The 24620-nt window shown below is 37.3% G+C and overlaps 1 protein-coding gene across 1 annotated transcript in view; it reads left to right on the forward strand.

Moving 5' to 3' along the window:
• The window catches only part of DNAH8 (dynein axonemal heavy chain 8), a 138712-nt gene that overhangs the window by 23152 nt on the left and 90940 nt on the right, over positions 1-24620 (forward strand). The window contains exons 19-31 of the mRNA XM_061365983.1: positions 37-153; positions 4142-4261; positions 5058-5199; positions 6313-6407; positions 7291-7397; positions 9436-9538; positions 13029-13218; positions 15034-15227; positions 16316-16442; positions 18448-18683; positions 20535-20639; positions 21525-21638; positions 22230-22292. Of these exons, the coding sequence (XP_061221967.1) occupies positions 37-153; positions 4142-4261; positions 5058-5199; positions 6313-6407; positions 7291-7397; positions 9436-9538; positions 13029-13218; positions 15034-15227; positions 16316-16442; positions 18448-18683; positions 20535-20639; positions 21525-21638; positions 22230-22292 (1713 nt within the window). The remainder of the gene's footprint in view (positions 1-36; positions 154-4141; positions 4262-5057; positions 5200-6312; positions 6408-7290; positions 7398-9435; positions 9539-13028; positions 13219-15033; positions 15228-16315; positions 16443-18447; positions 18684-20534; positions 20640-21524; positions 21639-22229; positions 22293-24620) is intronic.

Here is a 24620-nt window from a genome sequence, read left to right on the forward strand (position 1 = left end):
TTTTTTAATTCTGTGAAATTATATTTTTACGTTTAGATGGAAACTGTGTTGAGACAAGGACTTACCATGTTGACTTGGTCATCTGTGACACTGGAAAGTTTCTTTCAAGAAGCTGATCAGGTTTTGTTTATGTTTGAAGAGTTTTTGAAAAAGGTATGCACTTAATCACTATATAAATGAAATTAGAGTTTAGAGAAATTATTTCCACTATCTTGCGCTTCATATTGGAAATAAATCTGTACTTATTTTTATATCAATTGAAATACATAGAAATTTTGTTTGCTTTTTAAAGTATGTTCTTATTTTGAAGAATGGTGTACTCGATTCTCCCATTATCCTTAAATGTTTGACCTTTGCTTCTGTTGTTGCAGTAGAATGTATTTCCATTTGTCCTCAGATTCTGTCACTGCCACTCTGATTTTCAGTTGATCTCTGCTTCGCTTTGAGTCCTTGTTCATTAGCACAATTTCACACATGATGCTTCCATGTAAACACTGTCTAGTGGAGAACTTTTTAACATTAACTGTATTCATAGACAGCATACTGTGAAACTGTTTCCTCTTTGTGCAGCTGGTAAAATAATCAATGGGAGTATGCTTTTCCCTCTGCATGTTGACTGGGTCTGTACTTTTTTACTCTCTTAGTGTTTGCAACATAGTTTCTGAATTCTTTTCATGTCATTAACATGATTAAGGACCTGTATTAGTTCTTTTTCTTTTGAAGGCTGTACCTTGATAGTCAGATCATTCTTAAAGCTTGACAGTTGAACTGTATGGCTGTGATCTTCCAAGAAATATTTTAAGTTGTGACTCCTGTTCTAGGAGATTTTTAGCCACTGGTGGGTATATCCACTTATTTTTCTGTATGTCAAAAAATTATAATTCTGATCAAGTGCTCCGTTTGCCACAAAAAAAAAGATTGGCTATGGAAGAAATTAACAGTTCTCTGAGCCTAAGTTATCTGAAATAACAATGTCTTTTGTAGGTAAACTTAATTTTCCTTAAATATGTAGGTTGTATACATTTCTGACTTTCTTACCCCTCCAATATCAATGCAAAAAAGATGTAAACTTAGAATCATAGAATAGAATAGTTAGGGTTGGAAAGGACCTTAAGATCAGCCCCCCTGCCATGGGAAGGGACACCTTACACTAAACCATGTCACCCAAAGCTCTGTCCAACCTGACCTTGAACACTGCCAGGGATGGAGCATTCACAACTTCTCTGGGCAAACCATTCCAGTACCTCATGACCCTTGCACTAAAGAACTTCCTCCTTATATCCAATCTGAACTTCCTCTATTTAAGTTTTAACCCATTACCCCTTGTACTATCACTACAGTTCCTAATGAAGAGTCCCTCCCCAGTATCCTTATAGACCCCCTTCAGATATTGGAAGGCTGCTATGAGGTCTCCATGCAGCCTTCTCCAGGCTGAACAGCCCCAACTTTCTCAGCCTATCTTCATACAGGAGGTGCTCCAGTCCCCTGATCATCCCTGTGGCTCTCTCTGGACTTGTTCCAATAGTTCCATGTCCTTTTTATGTTGAGGACACCAGAACTGCACACAGTACTCCAAATGAGGTCTCACAAGAGCAGAGTAAAGGGGCAGGATCCTCCTGCTCCTTTTGATGCAGCCCAAGAATATGGTTGGCTTTCTGGGCTGCAAGCGCACACTGAAGCCAGATCATGTTCAGTTTCTCATCAACCAGCACCCCCAAGTCCTTTTCCCCAGGGCTGCTCTGAATCTCTTCCCAGCCCAACCCATAAGAGTGCCTGGGATTGCCCCAACCCAGCCGTAGAAGCATGCACTTGGCATGGTTGAACTTCACAAGGCATCACTGGCAAACTTGCTGAGGGCGCATTCAATCCCACTGTCCATGTCACCAACAAAGATTTTGAACAAAACCGGTCCCAACACCAATCCCTGAAGGACAGCGCTCATTACTGGTCTCCAGCTGGACATTGAGCCACTGACCACAACTCTTTGTGTGGGGCCATCCAGCCAGTTCTTTATCCACCGAGTGGTCCATCCATCAAACTGATGTCTCTCCAATTTAGAGACAATTATGTCATGCAGGACAGTGTCGAGCACTTTGCACAAGTCCAGGTAGATTACATCGACTGCTCTACCCCTGTCCATCAGGTCCGTAGCCCCATCACAGAAGGCCACCAGATTGGTCAGGCAGGATTTCCCCTTAGTGAAGCCATGCTGGATGTCACCAACCACCTTGTTGTTTCTGATGTGCCTTAGAATGTCTTCCAGGAGAATCTGCTCCAAGATTTTACCAGGCACAGAGGTGAGAGTGACTGGTCTGTAGTTCCCTGGGTCATCCTTCTTGGAAATGGGTGTTATATTTCCCTTTTTCCAGTGGTCTGGAACTTCATCTGGCTGCCATGATTTTTCAAATATGATGGCCAGTGGCTTAGCAACTTCATTTGCCAGCTCCTTCAGGACCCATGAATGGATTTAGTCAGGTCCAGTGGACTTGTGCACGTTCTGGTTCTTAAGATGGTCTCGAGCCTGATCCTCTCCTACAGTGGGCCTAAGGTCTTCATTCTCCCAGTCCCTGCATCTGCCTTCCAAGACTTGGGTGGCGTGTTCATATCATTTGCCAGTGAAGACGGAAGCAAAGAAGTCATTAAGAACCTCAGCCTTCTCCAAATCCAGGATAGCCAGTTCTCCTTGATTAGACCTTTAATTACTGTGAGTGGGATATTGTAAATAACTACTGAAAAAGTGATGTAAACCAGAAACATGAGTGATATTGTGAGAAACAAGATGGGTTATCACAGATGCAGAATATTTCAGGTAAAAAAATAAAAATTGTCTAGAAGTCAGTTTTGTTGGGATTTTGCTATGATAAAGCCACTTATCTATATTTGAATGAATACTAATAATTCTGTAACTTAGAATAAAAACCAGTGAAAAGCTATGAAGGACTAAAGACTAACCCATCAAGCAAGTTACAGCAGACTTCCCCTTGCCTTGCAACTCATGGCCAGTAAGACTATGAACAAGAATCTTAACACATTAACTTGTTTTGTTACTCTTTTATTTAATCTAGCAGCAGTGTATAGTGCATAATTGGAATGATTTGTGGTTGGACTTACTACCTGTCTTCCTAAAACTGCTGTTAAAACAAGGATGGTTCAGGAGCCTAGTATCATGGATAGTATTGTGGAGCAAGAGTTCCTTTCTGTTCCATCAATTCCTAAACTTGCAGGAAAGAAGACAAGGTTAAAGAAGCTACTTCTAGTCTTGGGACCAGTTTCTGTTGGCATTCCTGGAATCTCCTGGAAAAAGGAGATAATTATTTCTATTGCCAGTCATTCAACCAATCTCCAAGGCTGACCATCTCAAAAGCTATCAAGAAAAACGCATTCAAAAATTATTAGATCCTTGCTGTTATGGTGCACAAGTAGTCTTGGCTTATACTGTCTGTGAATTAATTTCATGTGTGCAGTGAATTTAAAAATACGGTGATGATAACTAGAAATCTGTGAAGAAATAGGTGAAAACATGAAATTACTCTAAAGATTTCACTTTCTGAAGGATTCATATGTCTTGGTTTGCCAACGTGGAACTGGTGCAGACACTTAGGAGCTGCAAGATTTTATTTTTTTTAAAGGACTGCCTGAAATGAAGTTGTGCATACTACTAATCTTTTTAGATGTTGTTATATTAAGCGACATTTAAATACCTACACTCTCATCAACTGAGTTGTTGTTTTCTGTGGCAATAGTAACTGAATAGTTAGCAGACTTACATCTGGTCTTTCATTGTTCATAGTCCGCAATGGAACATGTTAACAAAGACTAAATTTTTTGTAGGGTGCTTTTCTTCCTAAATTCCCTCTGTAGATAATAGAGAAAGAGATAATTCACAATAAAAACAGACTGAATTTAGCCTTTAAAATATTCACCAAGGGTTTTTTTTGTTTTTTTTGTTTTTGTTTTTTTCTGCTATGATTCACGTTCTTAGAGGATTTTCCACTATGTAAGTTCTTGTGTTTTCACTGGGTAGAGAGATACAATTTTTATTTTTCTGCAAAACATTGCATACCTGTTAGAACTCTATAAAATCGAATGCGTTATGCTTTAAAGATAAATGTATGGTATTAATATGATTTTCTCTTTTTAGGTTACTGATTTAAGTGAAGTGCAGATTTTTTCAATATTAAGTGAGATATCAAATACTCTTCTAATTGTATTACCAGTAGAGGATCCTATTAAAGTAGAGGATATGTTGACCTCCAATGAAGTATGTGCCACTTTACACTTTTGGATGTGACTTCTTGAGCATATTAGAAACAATGCCTTAGTAAATTAATATAAAACTAGGAGAGAATTTTTCCAACTGTGGTAACAAATTTTAATTTTTTTATAGCTAAAATATTTTGGTTGCAATGTTTTGTATGAAGATAGATTTGTTCTTGAGTATTTGAGGTACTTGAGGTGTAGTATTTCACACATAATTTTTATCTATTTGACTGCTTCACATTTAGATGAGATGTTTTTGTATGAAGGTACTAAGATATATGCAGCCTTTTTTTTTCTCCTGTTTTTTCCAAACTGTTTTTTTTTTAAAGGATAATGCAAAAAAAGACTTTCTAACAAGTATATTTGAGAATGTAAGAGTTTTCTTAATTCCAAATGAGACTAAAAAGAAGTATTTAGTTAGCAAATTAGTGCAAGTAAATAAAACAATTAAGGACAGTTGAAAGAGTATTTGGGTAATTTCAGGTTCAGACTGTGACCTCCCTTCAATAATCCGGATTTTCTTCTTGGCCCTTAAAAATGCAGTTGTATTTCAAAAATGAACATTTGAAATTAAAAGTGTTAAAAATGTAGTGATAACAGAAGATATTTATATTTTTGAGTAAAGATTTTTGGTTTGGTTTCTCAGTTTTCTTTTTAAAATGTTGCTGTTTTACTGAAATAGTCTCATTCTGAAGAATGCAATATTCAGGGAAATGTTTTGTCTTTCCATGAAGAGAAAAACAGTAATAAGATAATCAGTGATGCTAAGATAATTCATTGATATTTTTCTTTAACAGGCTTATGCTAAAGATTGTGCTGAGTTATTGAACCACAAAAGCATGCACATTGAAGATGCTGTTCAAGAACTAATATCTGTATTTAAACAGAATTATGAAATTGAATATCCTAAGAAAACCTCAGAAAGCCCCATTTTACCAGGTAGGTAATGTTGATTATTTAAATAAAAATCTGTCCCTTGTTGTGTGATTTACGTACTATGTATCAAAATTCAATTGTTTTAGCTGACTTTCTTCAGACTTCTCTCTCCCACTGCGCTTTGATCTGTGTCACAGTTCTGCCTTCAATTACTTCTGTTAAACTATGAGACTATGTTAGCCTATGAAATACAGAGGTAATTCAGTGTTTCAGTATTGGGGTTTCTAGAATTAAACTCTGTCCTTTTGTTTAGATTACCAAGGTATTTGCTCTAGAGGAAGAACATTATGGTTCCATTTCTCTTAGTATTATACCATACCTCCCCCCAATGAATCCAGTGTTTCTCTTTTTTCAGGTCTATGGAGTATTTGATACTGTCCCTTTCTGTGACTTTTCTGTCACAGTAGAATTGTATCTCAAATGCCAGTGCTTAACTAGCTGATCAGCTTAAATTAGTACAGTTATTTGACAATCAACTGCTAGTGTACGAGGCTCACAGCTCATCAACATGGCTGGTTCCCACTGCTCTGGGATGTGTTACAAAGATTTTAGGAGGTGCTATACCATTATAGGTAAAACAGGTTTTAGCTGAAGAAAATGTTTTTAAGAAGAATGCATTTTGAGGCTTATTCAGTAATGGAGCTCCTTTTCGTACACAGGATTTTTCCCTTCTGGGTTCAGTTTCCTCCAGACATAGGGGCGTACTTAGGTTCAATGCTCCAGGTATTTCAATGCCATGCAACCAGACAAACCCAATGAAAATATACTTCTTTGTATTTTGTTAAACTGTTTATCTTGATATCACACACACACTCCCTCCCCCCCATTTCAAGCTGATATATCCATGTCTGCCTAGCTACCTTTAATAACATATCTGTAGTGCATGGTATCTCTTAGGCTGAGGCTTATAGACTGGGGTGTTAAGCTGATTCCTGGTGTAAAAAAAAAGAAAAATGTGTGAGAGAAAACTAATTAGCTGATCCAAATACTCCTAAAATAAAAAATCAGTACTGTTTTGTTTGTAAAGAGAGGAAACGGCATGGTTCAAGGCAGAACACTATGTTCAGTTAACAAGGTTTTATTTTTTTTCTGTTTTGTTTTTTTTTTAATTTACAGTAAAAGAAAAGCATATAATGTTTGGAGATGATGAAAATGAGAGCGAAAAGAGTGCTTCTTCACCTTCTCATGATAACAAAGATGAGTTTAAAAAGGTATTTTGTGATCAGAAAGGGTTTTTTTTCTGACCACTCATATTAGTAAATAGTATCTTGAGTTTTGGTAGATAGAAATCTGTTACGGAAAGACATCACATAAAGAATATAAAATGTAATGTAAAAATTATGAAATAGTTGCCCTACAAAGTGAGTTTAAAATAGATTGTAGCTTTCAAAAGTATATTCCATGTTATTCAGGTTATCACCTTTACTAAACAGATTATTGATATGTAAGTGGTAAGTGTAAAAGTTTGGAGAGAATATTGTGCCTAGGCCATAACACAGGCTTTCCTTCTTGGGTGGGTGGAAACATTCATCCTTTATGTCTTCTTCCAACTTCACCACCTTTGTACTTTTTCCTTAAAGTATACGATCTCTCCATATTCAGCAGAGAAGTGGAAGTAGAGAACAAACTCACAAACTGGCAAGCACAAATGCAGTAATGTTACAAGATTTCATTCTGTTGTTTCATGCTAGTGATTATTGCATGTTGCTGCGTTTTTGTTCTTCTTCATCCAGTACAGTGAGATTTTACTATATTTGTCTCTTATTTCAAAAAAGTACTTATATAATAATATTTTTGCATAATTCATGGTGATTTTACAGAGAGCTTTTCTGAAGGAGTGTGAAACTTCAGCCAAATCTCAGTATTCTGTCTCTGAATAAGACAACTTGAGTTTCCTCAGATACTATATTCTCTTTTTCATTCAGCTTTTGCTTATTTACTTACATACAAGCTATTTTCCCCTTGTATTTTCATGCAGCTTGCAGTATAAATTCCTTCAGACAAAACTAATATGTTTGACTTAAAACCTTTTGAAGTATTATTCAGGTTTCTGTCGAATACAATACAGGATGATGTGCATTTTATTTATTACAGAAATCAAAAGAGTTGGTTGCCTATTTCAGTTACCAGCTGCTAGACAGCCTCCAGAAAGCCACCCGACTGTCTTTGGATAGTCTTAAAAAAAGAATATTTGTTTCAAAGTAAGTTGCAAATGAAAGGTTTCTTCAATAGTATTACTAGAACAAAGTTATTTCTGTATTATTATAATAATTTAAATGTACATTCTCACATGTAATAATAGATGCACATGTATTATTAGTCAGATGGTCCTAGAACTCTTGGTCCTGGACTTCTTAGCTCAAGCAGAACATGGAGAGCTGTCGTGGTTTAACCCATCCAGACAGCTTGTCCACTCACTCCCCCCTCCCCTTCTTGCCCTCCCCTATTCCTGGAGGGACAGAGAGGAGAATCAAAAAGAATGCAACTCCCACGGGTTGAGATAAGAACAGTTTAGTAACTAAGGTATAACACAAATCACTACTGCTACCTCCAATAATAGTAATGATAAAGGAAATAACAAGGGAAGAGAATACAACACCTCATCACCAGGAGACCGATAACTCGCCCCCCCCCAGCCCGACCAAGCACCGACCGATACCTCCTCCAACCCTGCAGTCCCCCAGCTGTTCCAGGTAACTCCCAGTTACCTCCTGGGCATGACGTGCTGTGGTATGGAATACCTCTTTGGTCAGTTTGGGTCAGGTGTCCTGTCTCTGCTTCCTCCCGGCTTCCCCTCCTCCCTGGCAGAGCATGAGGCTCACAAAGTCCTTGGCCAAACCAAAACATCATTTTTATCAGCTCTGTTCCCGGCCCGGAAGTCAAAACACAGCACTGCAGCAGCTACCAAGAAAGAGAAAAATGACTGCTATTACTGAATCCAGGACAAGAGCATTTACTTTAGGTTGCAGTGATGCTTTGAACAGCACTTTTATGCTTTATTTCTTTATGTTGCTAATTATAGTCTATGCACTTGGTTTTGTGCAGAAAATGAAGTTTATTTCTGGTATTGTTTCCCTTCTACCTGCACCCTTTTTTATTCCCGTATGTTTTTCCTTGGGATTGCTTTCAAAATGCTGTTAGTACAATTAGTCTGACTCAAATGACTAGAGCTTAAGTAATCATTTCAGATTATTTCAGCAAGCATGGCTGTGCACTCAGAATTGTTTCCTATGGGTTAAAGATGGTTTAGTGCGAAGCGTCCCTGCCAATGGCAGGGGAGTTGGAACTTGATGATCTTAAGGTCCTTTCCAACCCTAACTATTCTATGATTCTGTATGATAATATCAAGATCCATACAATTTTATAATCCTCCCATACCCAGTATAATTTTTATAGATTCTTCCCTGCTCAAACAGGCGTATACTTCAGAGACAGAATTACTTCAGTATAATATATTGTATATTGGAAAGTCTACTTAGAATTCTATTAAGAGAATTAATTTTAAGCAGGTGAACTTGATGGTGGTTTTTCATTAATGTGTGTTGAAGACAATTCTTTTTCTGATGACATCTTTCATAGAAAATGCATTGAAATCCCAATCTTATTTAAGTCAACAGGAATTTATATAGGTGTGTCCTTTACATATGTCTATCGTATCATATTGTTGAATTCTCTCTTATTTGGTCACCATGTCATGTCATGGCATTTAGAAATCGTAATTTGCACTTTAGTTGCTAGTTTTGAGTGGGTTCAGGTCATGTGTTTTTAATTTTCCACTAGCTCATCATGTTTGAAAGTGGTTTTGGTTTTTTCCTGTTCTGTTGAATGTTTATCTAAAATGTAACAAAGCAACTTTTACTCTTGATAGGTTGTTACATGAAATGGTCAGTAAAACCTTCTTATGTCCTAATCAAAGCACTGGTAGAGTTCCATCATTAAGGCATTAAATTCTGTTAATTAAAGCATCAGAATCCAGAATCAGGAAATGTTCTGGTTAAAAAAAAATAATCTGAAAGCAATGGCTGGATCCAAGGTAACCTCTGTCTGAATGATGGAGCTCTGGGTATTATCATTACCCTTTAAACAAGAAGCTTCTATAAGTTTTGTCAAGTAGTTCATAACTTAGTATGAAAAATTCATGAGGGTCTGCCCAGAAAAGGTAGCTCAAAATTGTATTTCCAAGATAATTTGAGGAGATTTCTTGGTGAAGTGTTTATGATGTTTCAAAATTATTTTCAGCAAAACTACTTTTGGGAGAACAAAGCTTTCTGCCCATTCAAGCAAATCTCAGGAGGTGGCTTCTCTTCTAAAAGTGGAACTACACCTCGCTGTTCCCAATATTGTAAGTTATGTGTCATATAGGTAAGGTAAAATACACTGTCTTATAGTTATCTATGTATTTGCTTAAGATCAGGATGTGGGCACACATCTACTGAACTGGCATCCATTCCAACATAGAACACTTGCTCAGGCCTTTGAGTGTGCTGAGAGCACTGGTGAAACGTGCTCACAGTCCGCATGCTCCTGATTTCTTAGTGGTACTTGCAGAACCTGGCCTTTTATTCTTCTGTGTTTCAGCAATTATATTGCAATCTGTCCATCAGTATTCTTTGCAGAATTATTACAGTTCTCCTTCATGTGTAGCATTTCTGAAATAGATTTTTCATGTTTGTTTTTAACTGTTTTGTTCCTTGCATGATTTAAATACTTAATTGAATTAAAAAAATTTAACATTATTTAAGTCAGATTGGTTTTGGTCATCTCAGTAGGAAGTAAGATGACCAGAAGGAGAAAAACTTAAAAAAAATGAGAAGATTCAAACCCAAAAAAGCTGTGGATTTCTGTGTGCGGAGGACAAAAATCGGCTTGACTGCAAAGAAATAATGAATGCATTTGTTTGTGTTTTGTAGAGTAAGATAACTCTGTGGCAGTGATATGTGTGGTATTTTATTTTATGCATGAGAAGGTAACATAATATCTATCTGCCTTATAAAGACTAAAAGTTTTATGTTTATGGAAATGCAATGAAAGGAAGGATAAGGTGATATTCCTTTGCCATTGAATCAGTGTTTATATTGGCATTCTCTTGTACATTCACACTTTATGTACACATGGCATATAAGGTCTGTCAAAGTGTAGAATTTTTACCTTATTGATATTTGCCTAAGCATAAAGCCCCAAGATCTACTCACTGCAAAGGGAAGTGCATCTATCTTTCTTAACCAGCTCTTGAAATACTTGACTGATCTAGGGCAGTGATCAAGTAATGCTGGGTAAAATACCACTTTGCTAATGCTGATAAGAATTTTGCAAGATCCTTGCTTTTATGCATGTAACTGCTCAATCCATGAGATTGATTGGTTGGTGTTGGGACTGATCCTGTTCAACATCTTTGTCACTGACATGGACAGTGGGATTGAGTACGCCCTCAGCAAGTTTGCTGATGACACCAAGCTGTGTGGTTTGGTTGATACGCTGGAGGGAAGGAATGCCTTCCAGAGGGACCTTGACATGCTTGAGAGGTGGGCTGATGCCAACCTCATGAAGTTCAACCATGCCAAGTGCAAGGTCCTACCCCTGGGTAGGTGCAATCCCAGGCACAGCTACAGGCTGGGTGGGGAAGAGATTCAGAGCAGCCCTGCGGAGAAGGACTTGGGGGTGTTGGTTGATGAGGAACATGAGCAGGCTTCAGTGTGCACTTGCAGCCCAGAAATCCAATGGTATCCTAGGCTGCATCAAAAGGAGTATGACCAGCAGGTTGAAGGAGGTGATCCTGCCCCTCTACTCTGCTCTCGTGAGACCTCGCTTGGAGTATTGTGTACAGTTCTGGTGTCCTCAACATAAAAAGGGCATGGAACTGTTGGAACAAGTCCAGAGGAGGGCCATGAGAATGATCAGGGGCCTGGAGCACCTCCCGTATGAAGATAGGCTGAGAAAGTTGGGGCTGTTCAGCTTGGAGAATAGAAGGCTGCGTTTAGATCTCATAGCAGCCTTTCAGTATCTGAAGGGGCCTATAAGGATGCTGGGGATGGACTCTTCATTAGGGACTGTAGGGATAGGACAAGGGGTAATGGGTTAAAACTTAAACAGGGGAAGTTTAGGCTAGATATAAGGAAGAAGTTCTTCACTGTGATGGACATGAGGCACTGGAATGGGTTGCCTAAAGCAGTGATAAATGCTCCGTCCCTGTCGGTGGTCAAGGTCAGGTTGGACAGAACTTTGGGAGATGTGGTCTAGTGTGTGATGTCCCTGCCCATGGCAGGGGGATTGGAACTAGATGATCTTAAGGTCCTTTCCAACCCAAACCATTCTATAATTCTGAAACATTCTATAACTTTCAAGCAGTTTGTGTCCCAGTTGTGGGGGACTCCTGTGGCTGACTGCATCCTTTCAGAATGATGGCTTGCACATGAAAGCTGTGAGATAGTGTTCTAAGGACTACATTTGAGGATTAAGTATATCATGAGAGTGACCTTTCTTGTAATTTTGGCAGGAAATGCCATTTTTCCATTCTTTCGTGAGTCACTCTCAGATAGACTCTTCCTTCTGCTCAGTATTTTTGCGAAATTGATGTGTGCCTTTACTCCACCTTATCCTACATACACCTGATTTTCAAACAAGCACAAGACTGTCATTATTGCTGTCAATACAGTTCAAAATGTTTTGGGTTCAGCACTTTATGGCTGTTTGTGTAATGCTAAATAAAACAGGCTAGAGACTGTTCTTTGACCTGAAAGTGAGCTGATGTGAAATAGTGTGTATCCCTTGTACTGTTTATATTCCTGACTCCAGAAGTTTGCATTCAAACTGTGTGTTAGAAACAGCTCCTGACATGTTTTATGCACCAAACTGTGCCTGATTTTTTTCTGGGAGAGTTTTTCAGATTTTTTTTTTTTTTTGCTATGCTAACCATATTAGCATTTATGCAGTGGATGATGGCAGACTAGGGCCTGGGGTTTGACACTATTCTGTTAGCTAGTTGTTCTTGATTCACATCAAGAATTCTTGTTTTCCTTCTGGTTCCTTTTAACATGTACTCCAGTAGTTGCATATGAGTTCTCCTCTTCTGACTCGGTTTTAGTTTGCTTTCAGAATTACGATACAAAATCCTTGCCAAATATACAAGTTGACATCTTCAGGGCTACTGCATGGAGTTCCACTACTTTACTAAATACTGTGCTCTTCCAAAAGTTTCTGAGGTAATGAAACCTTTGGGAGAAAAGAAACTGTTTGGGAGAAAATAAATTATTCAACTAAAACCTTTGGCACTTTGATCCAGGTGATTTTGTTTATCTGAAAATACCCACAGTATGAATACATGTATAGAAAAGCACTTAAAAGAAGAGGTTCTGTAGCTGTAGATCTTTAAAATAAGCTGACTATATGTGTTTTTATGACTATCTCTCTTACAGTTCTCTCAGAATTTAGTGGTTAAGAGCAACAGAGGGGAGGATCTTGGCATCCTTTTCTAGTGCTTCTAGAATGCAGGAAACAAGGCTTGTAACAAACTATAGAAGATAATTATACAAATGCTATTTAAAATGTAGCAATTGTAAACATATTGTAAAAAAAAAAAAAAAACCAAACCACCAATAAATCCATCTACTTATATACTTGCTTATCATTTTAACCAAGTTATGACTGTGCAAATAGGTAACAGGTCACTAGAGTATGTACAAGTTTAATAGGCAGTTCTGAGCCAAACTGTTACATTTCCCAGGTTGTCTCCTGGGGCAAGTTCCACAATTCACTACAAGTGGAGTAAAACTGAGAACTTAAAAAATGAAAGTCAATTGCATTTTATTTAACAATGTTTCAAATGTTCTAAACAGATAATGGTCCCCAGTTTAGATGATATACAGCAAGCTATCAATTGCATGATTCAGTTAATACTGGAAGTAAATCGTGGAGTTGCTCAGTGGGGACAGAAGCATTTGCAAAAATCTAGATTAAAACCAGAAGCAAGCAAATGGCAATTATCCTCAGCAGGATTACCAGGACAAGTAAAAAAAAAAAAGGAAAGTAAGTGGTTTGGGTTTGTTTTTCTTTTACTTATTTTAAATTTTGTCTTTAATTAAAATGTCATGTATAAATATTTCTGAATAAGCTTACTTTCCTTCAAAAAGGCCAACTGTGGATTATCTTGCATTAAATTGTTTGGTTTGTTTTGATTTATTTAGCTGTCTGTTCCAGAAATACCTTTTCAGGCTTATGTAAGTGAAACTCTGAGAAACAATAAGCAAAGCAATCTTAGAAAAGTTACTACATTCTGAATCTCCTATTTAATTTGAGGCCCAGTAAGCTTGTTAATTTTTTTTACCTGCTTACTGTGGAATGTAACCATAATGATATAGTTAAATCATAAACAATGATTGTATATGAGCTTACATTGGAATATTGAGAATTGAACAAGAGCCAGTTTAATAATTAGGTTCCAGTAAAAATTTTAATTGCTGGCTGTATTCTTAGAATGGATTGTAAGACACTTCAAGTCTTTGTTCATGTGAATATTCAGTCTGTAGATAGACCAGCATCTGCTTTATTAAGATATTTTTTACCATTATATTATTTCTAAACATCCCTCCATATGCTTTGCAAGCACCTACAAAAGCCTGAACATATTTTTACCATCAGGTTCTTTTAGCTGCTTGGCTGAGCCATTGATCTGCAATACAGTTGTATCTTTGTTGTAATTCCTTTGGATAGTCTTTAACATCTTGGGCAGGTTTTTGTTTCCACAGTCCAGAGCTGGGACTTTGTTCTTCTACAGATGTGCTTTGTATGATTTTTAAGGTCTTTTAATGGGCTTCAAGCAGGGATGGTAGGAAGCTGTCTTCGTCAGTCACAGCCTTTTCCTCTTCTGTGTCAAAATACAATATCAACAAGTAACCATTTTCATCACCTTTTAACTGCTCAGCAGCCGCACCTAGAGGTGTATGTTAGTATTTGCTCAATGAGATCTATAGGAGTACATTGGCAAGGATGGATAAATCTGAGACTTTGTTTCCAGTGAGCAGATCCCTGAAAAGGTCTTCAGAGTAAAAGAGAACTCAGAGTTGCATTAAATCCCCCATTAAAAATGTAGGTTGTGGGAAGAGTGGATTTTATTTCTCCATTCTTTTTTATCTGCTTCAGAATGCTCAGACATCATTATGGCAGAATGGGCTTATTAGATCTTGGGGATATCAATGTCTATATTGACCCTGGTTGTTTCAGCAATTCATCAAAGATGGAGGGACATGATTAAGTGCATTTTATTTTCCTTCTGTCTGAGCTTAATTCTAGTTCTTAATGGAGACAGGGCTTGTCTTTCAACATCAACAGTGTAACCGGAGCAGCAGCTACCAGTGTCAAAACTGCCTTTGAAAGCATTTGTGGAGGCAAGAGATTTATGAGATGTAGGAAAATCTCTAGATTGTCCTTTTCTCCCTGCCCTCCCCCCCACTTTTTTTTTTCTTCATTTATTTCTACACTCTTTCAGACAAGACTCAAAATACTTTGAAATTAGCAGTTTGCAAGACGAGCAGCTTTAACATATGACAGACATTATTTATGCACTTATTTACATATGACTTGGTAAAGCTTAGCATCTAATTTGTAAATTAGGAAGACTATTTCCATTTGGAAACATTCACTCTGTATGGAATTTTCTCTGGCTGTGTAGAGCCTGGCTGAGCTAGCATTTTGTCATATTTAAGCAGTCATACAAACATTTGAAGAAGGTTATTCAGCCTTACTGAAGAGTATCATTACTTAACTTGGCATGCATAGGTTTAGAAGAGAATTCTATTCAAACTTTTAATGGTTCATTCATTGACATATAATTTTATTTTACAGAAGGAGCTGAAGGTGTGCTCGCCAGAAAGCTACTAAACTTTTACTCAGGTGTTGCAGAACATGAAGATGTTTCTAAATTAGTTATGCTTCTCTCTTCTTCTGTGAATTCTCTAAGAGAAGTAGCTAGTGAAGTTCTGAAGGACTTTCAGAAGTATAAGGTACTATGGACAGAAGATAGAGATGAGAAAGTTCAGGTGAGTTTAATGATGATCACCTATAGGACTGTTCTTCATTATTCCTATTTTTTTAATCAGAAAAAAATCAGGGAAAACAATCAAGGAAAAAGATGTAGAAAGCACATTAACAGCTGAAATTCTTATTTTGTTTTTCAGTAGTGGTGATGTATTTCCTAAGCAAAAGGAATGTATCTACTTTATTTAACCTGGCATTAATTGAGCTTTCTATGCTTCTACTTTCTATTTAATAGACTGCATTATATGCACACAGATCTGTGAATATTGCATCACCTTATTTACTACAGGAGTACTGGTGTCTTTCGACTGTTGCAATGCAAGTTGTGCAGTTTATGTGGGCTAGGAAAACCCACTTTATATGCAGAACTGAGAATTTACTGTTAGCCTAATTAAAATTTGAAATCTAATCAAATGAGTACTATTCATTTGATCTAGTGCTACTGAAAAAAACAATACTGCTACATAGAAAGCCTCAATAATACTGGAGTTCAGTTTTTTACACACATGCTATCGTTTATACATTCTTTCTTTAGCACTATACGAACCCTTCCACTGCCTGCCTGGGTACTCTCAGACAAAAGAATAGAAGTGGGAAACAGCTTTCATTATTTCTTGTCCCTGCCACACAGACATATTGAGTACAGCTCTTGTGTAACATTTCTGAACTTCAGTTTCTCAGAATCACAGAACTTTCCTAGACTTGAGTCCTTCTCATGGAAGGAAAATGTTTTATTGTGATTGTTTCCCATATGATTGGGCTAACAGGGTAGACTTTCTGTAAGTGTGGGCATGTATGTTTTGGTCTCTGTTTCATCACCTGTTTTCACAAAACTGTTAGGCTTTTTGCATGTCTTGGGTATTTGTTTTTCTGCTAAATTTGATTGGAACTTCCCAACAAACTTGAGAGTAACTGACACAGAAATCGATAAACATGACTGCCTCATCGCATCCATTTTACTCTTTTAGCAGGGTTACAGAAGGCTAAAACCTGTATAAATTTTCACTAATTCCTGAATAACTGTTGATACTTGTTTAATGAAAAATATGAAAAAGGATGTTTGCTCATTGATATTTTAAACTACACACAGCAATATTTTGCTAGCTGTCCATCTCTGACTGAAATTAAAGAAGAAATACTTCGGTATGCAAAGCTGGAAGAAGAGATGAAAAATTTAAACCCTACTATTCCTCTTGGTCCAATTGAATTGCATATAGGTATGACATTTTCTTATCTTTGCATATACAGTAAGATAATGAATATAACAGTCATGTTATTTGGTTTATTCTTGGAAAGAAATGCTTACAACATGAATAGAGATTACTGAAGAGACCTCCCTGACTGATCAGCCAGGGCTCACTCAGACCCATCTAAGAAATCTGTCTTGAAACAAATCTTCCATTCCCCTTCCTTTCTCCTCTTTGGAGCAGCGAAATTAAATTCTGTCATGGCTGTGAAGTTTTCGTGGAGGCTTGATCATCTCTGGCACTCATCTCTGGCACCAAATCAGCCAGTGATTATGAAGTGCATTGGAACCATAAATCACTTTCTTTGATACTGGCAGAAGATTAGCACATTGCTGCATCAGGTTGTTTTTCAATATCAGTTTTTGGCTTAGCAGGAGGTATGGCTACTTAGTCATTCCCATGTTTAGCACCCATAGCTCTCAGAATACCACGTGTTTTCCTGTCCACCTCTAGTGTCTTTAAAGGTAGAGAAGCTGGCACTAAGACCTGCAGTTGGAATGCATTCCTTCAGTTCTATACTGCACCATGTTTCAGTAACCTGGCCTTCTGTGGTACTGACAACCTGGTACACATTGATCAGGTTACTCTGAAGAACACTCAGATGCGACTGTTATTAATGACAAATGCATTCTCTTGAGGCAACTGCTTGTTGAATAATTAAGCTGTTTGTTCTATGACAGGGAAGCTAACATGTCTTCTCAGGACAAGTGTCACTGTTTTATGTTGTTGTTTGTTTGTTTTACTTTGTGGCCAATATTATCGTGGTTGCTATCTAGGCACAAGTGGTAATTGTATCCCTTTCTAAATATTAAAATATTAGTAAGGCCATGTTTCTAATGAGCAACACCCATTTCCTGAGAGATTAAACCGATTAGATTGAGAAATCATCTCTGTACAATTTCTCCTCCTTGTACCTCAGAGAAGACAGAATCTGCACTCTTTGATGACTAGAGTTCATTGCAGAATCTTGGTGGTGTGTTAACCCTAGGTTTTTACAGTGAATAAGCAAAAATGCCAGACTGCTAATTGCATATCCTCATTCCTTGATGCAACTTGTTATTAATGAAACCACTCTGGAACCAAGTATTTGACTCTGGATAACTCTTGCTGTCTATTATTATGTAACCAAGAGTGATAAAAATTGGTGTAACCAAAAGAATATGGAGATTGTTGGTGTTCATGCTACTCCCTTATCTGTCACCACTGCACCAGAGGGAGCCAAGTCCTTTAAATTCAAGATCAAGGATATTAAATGGTTTTGTGATCTGTGGAAGCAGGTATTTTTCTTGGACTCAATTTAGTTTGGGGAATTGATTTATTATCATTTACATATTCTAGCTTCTGGACAGTGTACAATACTTTTCTTGAATTACCTCTGACTTTCAGGAGTCATATTTTAATGATAACATTATTAAAGGAGAAACTATATCTGCTGTAAAACAGGCTATATGCTGCTAGTATCTTTTGGTTTCTTTCACCAGAGTACAAAAACTGCCTATTAAAACCTTAATTTACTCTGAAAAGAAGTTAGAATGCAAATGATCAGCTTTTCTATCTCATCACTCTTCATTTGTCTTTATATATTAACTGTAAATGATATCATGAGGCACCTTACAGTTTTACTTATGAAGTATTCAAAATCTCAGGTATAAACCATTTACACACCACTGATCTTATGTATATATATTAACATTTGGTTAATGTCTGAAAATCAACATTAATAAGTAGACATTTCCTTCCTCTTTTTTTCTTCTTTATATATCTTATTAGGTAAGCTTATGAATATGTTTAACAGATACCATAATATACAGTGCAAGAACAGAAATATTTTTAAGTATAGCTTAAATTTTTTCAAAATGCAGTAGTTGGATTGCCTGTCTGCTTTTCCTAATTACTGTTAAAGAATCATAACTGATGATATGGGTTTTATTTTTACAGGAAAAAAAAATTGCTTTTTTTTTTTTTTTTAAATCAGGACCACTGCAAACAGCTTTAGCAATTGAAGCCAAAACCTGGATGTTGCTTCTCTGTCATTGTTTAAATGAGAAATATAAAGAGAAAATGACAAACATGACGTCGTTCATAACTGAATATTTAAAAAAAATGTCTCGACCTCTGTGTGATTTAGATGATGTCAGATTTGCAATGGAAGCTTTATCTGTCATACGTGATAAAGAAATAGAAATAGATATAACTCTGGGACCTATTGAAGTAAGATGACTTTTTTATCTTGATTAATAATAGTATATAATAGGAGTCTTAAAAATCCTGAGAACCCAAACAATGAGTTTACTGTCCTAAAGGACATACAGTGAAGATGGGAAATGAAGTAATATTTTTGTTGTTATTTTTCTTATGAATTACTAATTAGTATTACTTAGCTAGATACTTTATAAATGCAGAACAAAAAGATATTCTCAAATTATAATATAAATACACTGTAGGAGACAATATGCGGAAATAAGCAGATGAGAGCGCAAGATAAGGGAGTAGTAGTCTCCCTCTTGCTGTATGCTTGGCCATTAGTCTTAATCCTCTTAATTTTTCTTTATCTATCAACAAACATCTTGATCATGTGACCTCTTTAAATATAACCAAAAAGTATTCATGGAGCCACATATCATTGTATGCTGTCATTAACTTTCAGCATTCTTTCATTTTTCCTATGAGAAAGAAGGTAAAAGAAGCTCATTATTCTGTTATATACTCGGTATTTATTATCACACTTTGAAATGGTCACCTTAATAGAACACATTTGGGTTAAATTGTAATTCACCTTTTGGAGGAGGAGTTGTACTGCTGTAGAGTAACATTTTCTTTCTTGAAGACTGTTAGATCATAGCAGAAAGAACTTTCAGATTATTGTTGTCATGATAATTATGCTTATATTAAATAAAATAAGCAAGAGGAATTGAATTCAGCACTATTTGCTAGCTTTTACATGTGTAGGAAATTATGCAAAATGTATAAATAAATGATATAAAATATGAAGTATTAGCATTGGTTGTTTATTTACAACTGCTTCTGGCACCTTGATATCAATATTTGGTTAAAGGTTCTTTCCCAAGCCACTCGCATTCTATATAACTTGTAAGCATTTACTCCCTTTCTATATTAAGATAATGAATTCCATTAATATCAGTAGGGCTAGTGATGTTACCAAGTAAGTCTTAGGTATTTTTTTAATGAGATTTCCGTACATGATGAAAGAATACAGGTCTGATAAAATAAAGACATATCTATAAGTAGAGAACAATGGCAACTGATTGGTAATTTCAGTGTTTTTTTGTTCTCGGCAGGTTTAATTAGAACTTTGTTGATGGGGTCATTAGTCTTTATATTTCTGACTAGAACACGATTGAAGGAAAGAGAACTTGATGCAAGGAAAAGTATGACACAAGGGGATTGAACATAGTCAGTGTTGATTAATCAAGGGAGAATCATGCCTGATCAACTTGACCAGGCAATCTCCAGAGGCCCATTTCAACTTCAGTGGTTCAGGGAAACTATAAGATATGAAAATGATTTTATTTTTAAATAATGCCATGAGTGTAGGAGGAGAATAATGAGCAGAAGACAGGCAAACACATTGTTAATGAAAACAAGTGTTAAAAAAGGTTCATTCTGTAACAGATACATAGGCAGGCATTTGATAGTTTGGCAAACAGTAATTAATATTTTATAGGTGATATGGCAAAACATTTAAAAATGTATAGTTTAGTGAGCAGAACTATTCAGAGTCAGAAAAAAATAATCAACTTGTACATTCAGGTGGAATAAAAATACCATTGAGATGATAAAATGTTATGTATTTCTAATATTAAATTTATGGTGTTTGTATATTGTTTTCTAGTATTTCAACCAAGACATCTTTGAAGAAATATTTTTGCTGTTGTTCCCTAGTTCTTCAGTCATCATCCCTACTTAAAAAGAAATAAATCAATATTTTATGCCTAAATTACATGAGCAGACTTTCTTTGAAATGTTTCTTACAAACTTGTTCTATGTTCCTGCAAATGAATTTAAAATGCGTTCCTAAGGCTTTTTACTTTTTTTATCTAGGAAGCCTATGCCATTCTAAATACATGTGAAATTAAGGTTACAAAAGAAGAATCAGAAGGAGTTGACTCACTCAGATATTCTTTTAAGAAATTACAGAAAAAAGCCGTAAGTGTCTAAACTATGTTATTTTCCATTTGTATTTGCATGCTTCTTTCAGAGTATAAATGACAATGTGGGACTCACTGTCACTCCACTCTGTCTTCTCACTTGGCCTCAGTTTCATACTAGTGTCTATGCCTTTTATTAGTATGTTAGTTTTCTAATTTTACTTTTATAGAGCTCTTTAATACTTAGATATTACTGTAGCTTTTAGTATATGATTATAACCTGCAAGAAAATGAGAAATGCATTATGTCTCTCTGCCCTTCCTGCTCTCCTTTATTTCCAGGTTTTGTACTACCTTTAGATTACCTGGGTTTTAAGGAGTGTATACACTGCTACTTCCCCTACCCTGAAGTGGTGATTGCACATTGCCTTTATTGTTTAAGACAGCCTTATATCCCACAAAAGCTCAACATTTATTGAGTATTGAGAAGGTTAGATGGAAATATGTAGATACTTTGTTGGAGCAATTAAGTTAGAACCTGTCCCACAGATTAATCACTCTGAAAAGGACTCAAGAGCTTTCTTCGAACAAAGAATGAGACAGTTTTTAAAGACTTTGGCTTTTAAGAGTTTTTTTGGTGGGAGGGAATGAAGATAATAGCATATTTTTCTCCCTTTTCTGTGTTCTTTTGTTCCTTCGCCCACTTATAATGAAACATGTTTACGTAATGGTGGTGAGAAGATTTAGTTATGTTTTTTATTTGTTTGTTTTTTCTCTACTTTTCATGTGAAAAATCAAACAGAGTGCCATAAGAGGAAAATATCTACTTAGCTTTCTGTTCAGTATTTTCATACGTTTATTTATAATTTTGGTTTCTGTGTAATTCAGTTATCTGTTCCTGATTTTAAAAGAAATTATTTTGATTTTAATCTTTTGCATATCAGACCAGAGTTCAAGATGAATTGGTTCAACTTCAGCCCAAATTTAAGAATAATTTGCTAGAATCAGTCACAGTTTTTCAGGAAGATGTGTCAAACTTTGAAATATCATATGAAACAGTAAGTGAATTTAGTAGCTACATATAAAACTTGACTTAGTTTTCCAATATTTTTGGTTTGCAGCTGTTGATTGCTGGTATTTTATACTGCACAGCTACTGGATGTTTGATGCCATGGTTGCTAAGCAGTCAGCATTGTAGGTCAAACTTTTCAGTATGAAGAAAGAGCAATGCACTCAACTCTGTAGGGAAAGAAAAAAATGTCTGTGGTAAAACTTGCCATGAAATATTAACTTACAAATTAGCTAACTTAGAAATTAACTGATGAATTGTAGCACATGTGGCATCTTTGATCACACGTCATTAGAAAAGATGGTCTTGGGCCACTCAGTATTTTATTTTCAGAAGAACAAAATATGAAAAATGGAAGTCTAGCTCTATTGAGTTCAATTAAGCTAAAGAATTTTAAATTTCATTAAAGTTATCCTTTCTTAGATTTACCATTGTAAGTATTGCATTACCAAGAAATATAACTTTATTGGATTTTGACTATCAAAAATATGTGCATTTTGTGATTACCTGTAAATATATAATGTGCTTCAGTCACTTTGAGAATTGATATTCAGTTTTTGTTAACTGCTTTTTTTAAAAGGAAGGACCTATGGTTCCAAATATTCCACCTCAGGAAGCCAGTAATAGATTACAGATCTTTCAGGTAAGAAAATAAACTGAGTTTCCAAACAATTAAAATCAGATCTGGTATTGCTTATCCCAGCTGAACCCAGGACAGACACATCTACGATTTTTGGTAAATGTGTTTTGGTTGTTATTCTCTGTGTTATGTTAACTATCATGCAGTATTTCCCTTAATGTGTAAGTATTGATTGATTGATTGATGTGTAACCTTGCTTCACTTTGTGCAAAAATTATTGACTTAATGAGTAATAAAAGCAGTAGAAGAGGGAAGAGTCAAGTATGACAACTGGATAATGACTGAAAAGAAGCTAAGTTACATCAGCCACATAACAGAATGACAGAATCACAGAATCCCAAGGGTTGGAAGGAACCTCAAGAGATCATCTGGTCCAACCTCCCTGCAAGAGCAGGTAACCTAGAGTACATCACAGAGGAACTTGTCCAGGCGGGCCTTGAATATCTCCAATGTGGGAGACTCCACAACCCCCCTGGGCAACCTGTTCCAGTGCTCTGTCACTCTCACAGTAAAGAAGTTCTTCCTGATGTTAACGTGGAGCCTTCTATGCTCCAGTTTACACCCATTACCCCTTGTCCTATCACTGGATATCACTGAAAAAAGCCTGGCTCCACCCTCCTGACTCCCACCCGTTACATATTTGTAAACACTGATGAGGTCACCCCTCAGTCTCCTCTTCTCCAAGCTGAAGAGACCCAGCTCCTTCAGCCTCTCCTCATAAGGGAGGTGTTCCACTCCCTTAATCATCTCTGTGGCTCTGCGCTGGCCTCTTTCAAGCAGTTCCCTGTCCTTCTTGAACTGAGGGGCCCAGAACTGGATGCAATATTCCAGATGTGGCCTAACCAAGGCAGAATAGAGGGGGAGGAGAACCTCTCTCGACCTACTAACCACACCCTTTCTAATGCACCCCAGGATGCCATTTGCCCTCTTGGCCACAAGGGCACATTGCTGGCTCATGTTCACCTTCCTATCCACCAGGACCCCCAGGTCCCTTTCCCCTTTGCTACTTTCCAGCAGGTCAGTCCCCAGCCTGTACTGGTACATGGGGTTGTTCTTCCCCAGATGCAAGACTCTACACTTGCCCTTGTTGAATTTCATCAAATTTCTCCCTGCCCAACTCTCCAGCCTGTCCAGGTCTCGCTGAATGGCAACACAGCCTTCTGGTGTGTCAGCCACTCCTCCCAGTTTAGTGTCATCAGCGAACTTGCTGAGAGTACACTCGGTTCCCTCGTCCAGGTCGTTGATGAAAATATTAAACAGCACTGGTCCCAGCACCGACCCCTGAGGGACTCCACTAGTCACAGACCTCCAGCTAGACTCTGCACCATTGACCACAACTCTCTGCCTTCTTCCTTCCAACCAGTTCTTGATCCACCTCACTACCTGATCGTCAAGCCCACACTTCCTTAGCTTATCTATGAGAATGCTGTGGGAGACAGTATCAAATGCCTTACTGAAATCAAGAAAAACCACATCTACTGCTCTACCATCATCCCTCCACCTAGTCACTTCCTCATAGAAGGCTATAAGGTTGGTCAAACATGACTTCCCCCTCATAAAACCATGTTGGCTGTTCTTAATAACGCCCTCATCCTTGATATGCCTAGAAATGGAGTCAAGAATAAGTTGTTCCATCACCTTTCCAGGGACGGAGGTAAGGCTGACCGGTCTATAATTACCCGGGTCCTCCTTCTTGCCCTTCTTATAGACTGGTGTGACATTTGCCATCCTCCAATCCTCAGGCACCTCTCCTGTTTCCCACGACTTACCAAAGATGATGGAGAGTGGCCTAGCAATGACCTCCGCCAGCTCCCTCAGCACCCGTGGGTGCATTCCATCCGGACCCATTGATTTATAGATGTCCAGATTGCATAGCTGATCCCTAACCCAATCCTCATCTACCAAAGCAAACTCCTCCTTTGCCCTGACTCCTTCTGGGGCAATAGGAATCTGGGGCCCCCGGGGAGAGTCTGCAGGAGTAAAGACAGAGGCAAAGAAGGCATTCAGCACCTTTGCCTTCTTTATATCCTCTGTCTCCAGGGCACCCACCTCGTTCAGCAGTGGGCCTATATTGCCTCTTGTGTTAGTTTTATTTGCTATGTATTTGAAGAAGCCCTTTCTATTGTCCTTAACCTGACTAGCAAGATTAAGTTCCAAGGAGGCCTTAGCTGTCCTAATTGCCTCCCTACATCCTCTAACAACTGTTCTATATTCCTCCCAAGTGGCCAGCCCCTCTTTCCATAATCCATAGATTCTCCTTTTCCACTTGAGTTTGCCCAGCAGCTCCTTGTTTAACCACGCTGGTCTCCTAGCTCCCTTACTTGATTTCCT

Source organism: Neopsephotus bourkii, unplaced genomic scaffold (assembly GCF_033783945.1).
Source record: "Neopsephotus bourkii isolate Nb327-2 ecotype Australia unplaced genomic scaffold, CSIRO-AGI_Nbou_v1 NB_1292, whole genome shotgun sequence".
In the NCBI taxonomy this organism is placed as follows: Eukaryota; Metazoa; Chordata; class Aves; order Psittaciformes; family Psittacidae; genus Neopsephotus; species Neopsephotus bourkii.